At 42.0% G+C, this 6,723-nt stretch overlaps 1 protein-coding gene across 1 annotated transcript in view; it reads right to left on the bottom strand.

Annotated features, from left to right (window-relative positions):
• Positions 1–629: 629 nt before the first annotated feature.
• The window catches only part of LOC146802391 (protocadherin-8-like), a 9,721-nt gene continuing 3,627 nt past the window's right edge, over positions 630–6,723 (bottom strand). Inside the window, exons 2-3 of the mRNA XM_085621979.1 lie at positions 2,468–2,675; positions 630–1,714 (exon numbers count right to left, since the gene is read on the bottom strand). Coding sequence (XP_085478105.1) covers positions 1,299–1,714; positions 2,468–2,675 — 624 coding nt within the window. The 3' untranslated portion in view covers positions 630–1,298. The remainder of the gene's footprint in view (positions 1,715–2,467; positions 2,676–6,723) is intronic.

The raw sequence follows: 6,723 nt of genomic DNA, 5'->3' as shown, positions 1-6,723 counted from the left end.
GAAGTTTAATAAGAGACACCAGATACAATTTATACTACCTCTGATCCTCAAATGATCACAGTCTTTATCACCAGAACTGTTTGTGCAATTGGGACAATTCATTGGGAGAGGAATGGTGATTCACTATCAGCAACCAGATATTCCAGAGTGGCAGCCATGAATAGTGCAGCAGGTGCAGTGACGCAGGCATCTAGGGATTGGAAGGACCCTTTGCGCCCCAATTATAGGACTTCAGGATGTAATAGGCCCATTTTCCTAGGCTGCTCTAGGTCCTATGGCACACTCTGTGTCACTGTGTGTTTCTCATCTTAGTGGCCTATGTGGGTCTTAGGGAACTCAGTATCTAAGCATCTACATCCGCCAGGTTGGTTAAGTACCTTTCGGTCCCCTTTTGTGCAAAAACTCCCTTTTCATGTTAAATAATTGTCAAGAAAACTAGATTGGTCGATCTTGTGACTTTTGTGGTTGGGACACAATTTTCAAGAGAAGTCAAACGAGATACTTTGTACATAGTATGTTATTCATTTCTTGAATTTTGTCAAAAAAGAAACCCACAGTGCTAGGTACAAAAAATAAACAATATAAATAAATGACAAAGCTAAATTCACACAGGTGATATATGTGTTGAATATCTGGTTTTGTTTATTTCAAACCATATTTTTCCATTTCACTTTAAAATCTATTAAGCATGAACACCATAAAGGGTGACAATTCACAAAATCTTTAATATGAATTTTATCTGTGAGACAATGTATAGAATCCTAAAGCAATTAAATAACATTTAAAGAGTAAAGAACCACAGGCTCAAAAATAGGGCACACTTGGTAAAACAAGTTTTTGTGTTCAGATTTGTTTTCTGGTGGCATGGAATGTAGGTCTTCTTTCACGTGTAAAGAGTGAAGATTTTACATTTTTTAGATGGTTCCTTTGGCAAAAGAGTTGACTTTCTATACTTTAATATAAAAATATAATACATTTTCATATCTTTACAAATATAGTACACACTGCATGCATGTTTGCAATGCAAAAGAATGCGAAGTCATGTGTGAACTGTGCGGATTCAAATTTGCTCGAGCACCTAAAACCAAATAAATAAATACTGCACATTTCATAAAAATGACATAGGTTATAAACAGTTTTGGTTTGCAATCAACAAACAACACTGACATGACATTAGGAAGCTCTTTGCTAAGAGTCATTGTAAGGCACGTGATCGCATATCATATTATACATAAGTACATACATATGTTTATAAGTGTACAAATATCACTCCAAGATGTCTGCTGAGCTGCACTTGCTCAAAGTTCATTGCTTTCACTGGTGCCAGTCAATGAGGGTAGATACCTCCCAGAGCCTGATGACTCATAAAGGGGCACAGTTATTTCCTGGAGGTTGGCTAGCCTTCCAGGTCGAGGGGGTGATTTTAGAGTGAGCGTCCTATTGTCATAGTCCCCGGGCAGCACTTTTTCATAGACACTCTGTAGCCCCACTGTTTTGGGGATATGCGCGGGTGGCTGCTGCCCCACTTGGTAGTAGTTGTCCCTGCGGTGGGGGTCGCGGGGCAGCGATGTGCTCTTGCAGAAGGTGGATACGGAGCGCTTCGCCGGATGGACAGCGGTGGAATTGGGGCTGGTAGACCTATTATCACATGTAGGGCTCCAGCATCGGTCTGAGTGTCCGAGGATCTTGCACTCATTCGTACACGCCCACAAACCTATGAAGCAGACAGGTATATATTGAGTTCATTTGGAAGCAAATATTGTCGATTAGCAGGAAAGGCAGTCCCATAAGAATTTATCACAAGATGCAAAAATACACAGGATCAGCCACACTAAGACAAGGCAACAGATCCTTTCCTGATATTAAATCAATTTATTTGGATCTTCTTAGTGAAACCGTATTTAGTGATCTTCAGATTTGCAAGAATAGATAACCACATGTAGGCCAATTCACAAAGACAATGAGTATGTTAATTAGTAGTCATGCAGTACTACATCACATTGTCATAATTTCTCTGTGAATTGGCCTCAAAGGTCGAAAATTGGAAAATTCTGGGAATATTCATACACAATTAGTACAAACAGAAAGAACTATGACTTCCATTTCCAATTCAATTGTTACCGAATTGTACATTTCAGGAGCAATTTAAAAATACATTTATGAGTACATGGCACAGTACTCTTCTAGTGGGCCTAATTCACAAATATATTATTGCTATGTTTTACTATGTTTTGCTGGTACTCCTGATTATGAGGATTAAGCCAGGAGTATTCCTGGCTAACCCTGAAAATTAATTGTAAGCCAGGGGTACAACAAGAGTAAGCCGCAACTCACTTCTACAGCAGTCTTTGTGATTTGGGTCCTGGGCTTCCAAGAGAGACAAAAAACTGCATGGAACTTCTACTGCACAATGGACTTAATTTATGACAAAACAATGCTGCATTGGAAAGAAAGACTGACTTCTTACCATTCTGCATGCGGGTGATGATGTCCTTCTTCAGGGCGTCCCCAGTGATATCGGAGTCACTGTCGTTGAAGTCGCTGTCCCCCTTGCCACTGTCTTTGCCGCTGAACAATTCTGCTTCTCGGGCGGAGATAGTATTGAAAGAATTTCCTTTCCAGTGGGGAGCATGTGGCATGGGTTCTTTGCCATAGTGAATGGAAGGGGCATAAGACTGCAAACGAAAAATATAGGACATCAGGATTATTCAGAAAGTCAAACTCCAATGCATGACACTAACCTGAGACAAGTATGATGTCTAACCAATACACATGAAACATCTTGCCTTCTCTTTGAATAACACACAGTTTGCAATCATGCACTTAGTGTGCCCTGTATTGAAGGGTTTTAATCCTAGAACAAAGATCATTCCCAAAAATATTGATACAGCAAGGGAAAAGGCTGTGATTTCTGTGTGTGAGGATCAGGGCTGGGAATTGGGTTTTTTCCACCATGGGTAAAGCTTGGATATTGCCATTGCATATAGACCTCTTAATAATGGTAGCCCTGCAGGTTCCTCCCTTGGAAAATGGAACAGTAAGAAGTGACTGGTTAAGAGATGAGGCAAACTGGATCAGAATATAAAATGGTATTTGTCTTCCTTTTCCACCATCCTTTCTCACAAAGAATGTATATTGATTCTTTACTAATGCCAGGGTGGTGAGAAGCAGCACTTATTTCTGCTCACTTGACCAGCTTGACTCCCTACCTCTACCTCTGGGAGAAGAATGGAAGGGCATCTTTGGTATGGAATCAGGAAACATGACAAGAAACACAACCTGAGTTACTTCTTTGTAGAATCTGATGTATGGTAGTGGAATTTTACACACACACACACACACACACACACACAGACCCACCCATCCACACTAACACACATGCACTGCCATTGTATTTTCAATGCCTTAGTTAACCCACATGTGTTACCGAGCCTCTTCCAAGCCATAATATTATTACCAATCAATCTGCAATTACCTTCCGCAAACTCGCCATCACATTGTCCAACTGAAGCCTATGGTGTTTGCCATAAACTAACCAAAATATGCCAGCTTACAAATAGACACAAATTCACTTAAGTGCCAAGGATACCAAAGTGACATATAGGAAGGGTTGAAATCTTTCCCCACCCAGAGCCACTCAACAGATTCCTATTTGCTACTGCAAGGCTAGGGAGAGGGTTTTTGAGGGAACACACAAAAGCAACTGATGCTCCTAAACCCTGTTTACTTTCTTTTCCTAATGCTGCCTTCTTGATCTTTGAAACCATAGGTAGCAAAATAAGTTGGATGGGCATCAAAGGGAAAGCCAGAGGTATCAGATGCTGACCCTTCCTACCTCTAATTGTGGTACATGGCCCAGCCCATGATCAGGACACTCAATTTCACAGTCAACATTATTCCTGCAATTTCACAGATGACTCTCAATCACGAACCCTCATTGTCCACACTCTTGCTATAGACCAGTCAAATTCACCCACCTACACTCTCACAATCGCTTGTCCACAATTTCAACAATCAGCCTCACTCACCAAACCTCATGCTTTCCATCACTCACCTCCACTCAATTCCCATATGCTCAATAACATTAATATTATCTTTCGTCTGATCATCACTCATCTGCTTACAGCCATCACTCAGACCCGCTAACACACAAACAGTCTCCATCACTCAACCCAACTCAGTATGCACACTCTATAAATCAACTCCCCCAACCCATTCACTCTTACCATCATTCAGCAAACCATGAATCAGATTCTCACACCATCATTGAATCCTCCTGCCTCCACACTTTCAGCCTCACCCAACGTCTTTCACTCATCTGCTTACAAACCTATCACTCGTTTATTATCCCAAAATCACTAAGCTCTCCACACTTCCCACCACCAGACCTTCTAATGAAGGTGAACGCATGGCTATAACCTACAAAAGTGTTTAGCTTCTTTTTGGAATTGGTACTTTTTATAGTTCTATTTGTCTCTTCCATGTTGACACCAAATGTGGTGATTTTGATTAATACTGTACATAACCGTGTGCACTTTTTTCACTTTAAGTATCTATACAATGACTAAACACCTACCATAAAAACAACACCACCATCAACCAGCTTTTCCTTTCAATAAATGACATCCACGTCATTCATTCTGAAACTCAAACCCCTTGAGTTTTTACCATGGGGACCCCTCTACAAAGGTCCTTCTGCTAAGCCCTGCAGCTGAAGTCTCTCTCCCATGCACCTGTTTCAGTATTGTGGCTGTGCGAAAACTCGCACCACAGAAGGTGGCCATCCACAAAGAAACCTTACATCACAAACAGGAATGATGTCATCGTTTTGCCAAGCAAATGAGCCCGCAGCTCCTGCGTCAAGTAAATCGCAGTGTCAGGAATGGCTAGAGGCGATCTCGGTCTTAACGCGGGAAGACCAGAGCAGACCGGAAGCCTCCACTCTACTGTCAGCGGCCCGCCACGCGCTGGAAATTGCGCCACTCCGCAGTAACCAGTTTATATACTTCTAGAACTGGTGCTGTGCACGTTTGCACTAACATTCTCACCGACCGTTTAGTGCAACAGCGTTATCACTAGTGAAAAAGGTATATATGTGTGCCCACCGGCCGGTGCAAACATTGCATTTTTGCACCTGTTAGTCAGTACGACATTTTACACCGACCATTTATGCAAACGCCTGTGCACAAATACACTGTGCCGCTGCAAAGTATGCTTAAACTTGCCCCTCGGAAGTCATCCGTGCAGCAGAACTGGATTTGCTCTCACATGCATGGGGGTATTTCATAACCATGCATCGTCAGAGGGTTAGAATTGGCGCCAATCAGAGCATATGGACTAGAAAGGCGTTCCGGCAAAGAGAATAACAAAGCACATTAACAACAGAGGGGCAGATTTACAAGCCCCTTGTGCCACTTTTGCGCCATTTTTAACATGGGGTAAATGACGTAAGGCTGCCGCAAGGGCCTTGTAAATCTGCTCCAGAGTTTTGTCGGATTCTTCCTGGCGAAAACGGGGAGCGAGACTCGGTTCCCTTGGATAACACAACAATCTTGGTAAATACTCTTCCAGCGAAACGTGCAGACATTTGAGCACCACTATGAAAGCTATTATTTATGCTAATAACAACCAAACGCTAACCCTCAGCCAAATTCTGATGCAACAAGATCAAATATAGAGAAACATTGGAATAAAAAAAAATATGGAATGAAATACCATAATATTTCCCGAGGAATGCACATATGCCAACTAAACAGCAGCTTAAGTGGTTAATTGAATATGGGGTTCACTCAACGAGCATCGTGGGGAGTATCAACATGCCTGTCATTTCTATATTGCGTCTATCATCATTGTGTCTAGTTTAACACGTTGTTGTTTATCTACCGCACCTAAGAATATATGTATAGCCAATGCACCAAAAAATTAATCCATCCACCTATCCACCCATCTTTGGCCATCCAACCATGAAACAGTTCTTCCATACATCCACCACCCATCCGCTCATCCATCCATCCACCCGTCCGTCCACGCATTCACACATCCGTCCGTCCATTCATCCATCCATCTGTCTGACTATCACTTTTTCAAGTCACCCTTCTCCTTAATCTATCCATCCTTGCTACGGCTCTTCCATTCTCATTTGACTGCCAATCAAACCATTAATCGATCCGTCAATCCACTCATCCATCTATCCAACCACCCATCCATCGATCCATCCATCACCAGAAATCTATCTTTCCACTCATCCGTTCGTCCTTACATCCAATACTTTCAACCACTAGCCCATTGCCAAACCATCAATCCATAAATCCATCCACCCACCCATCCATCCATCCATCCATCCATCCATCCATCGACCCATCCATCACCAGAAATCTATGTTTCCATTCATCTGTTCATCCCTACATCCATTACTTTCAATCACCAGCCCATTGCCCATCCATCCATCAATCCATAAATGTATAAGTCCATAACGTAATCCATCCATCCACCCATTCACCCATGTATCGACCCATCCATCACCAGAAATCTGTTTCCATTAATATGTTCATCCATACATCCATTACTTTCAATCACTAGCCCATTGTCCAACATCCATCAATCCATAAATTCATACATCCATAAAGCAATCCATCCATCCTTCAATCCATCCACCCATCCACCGATTAAACCATTCCTTCTGAATCCATGCATTTATGCGCTAAATATCATCCGATCCCTTGC

This window comes from Triturus cristatus, chromosome 8 (genome assembly GCF_964204655.1).
Source record: "Triturus cristatus chromosome 8, aTriCri1.1, whole genome shotgun sequence".
NCBI lineage: Eukaryota > Metazoa > Chordata > Amphibia > Caudata > Salamandridae > Triturus > Triturus cristatus.
The sequence above is the reverse complement of the archived record's forward strand: the minus strand, read 5'-3'. Positions and strand labels throughout refer to the sequence as shown.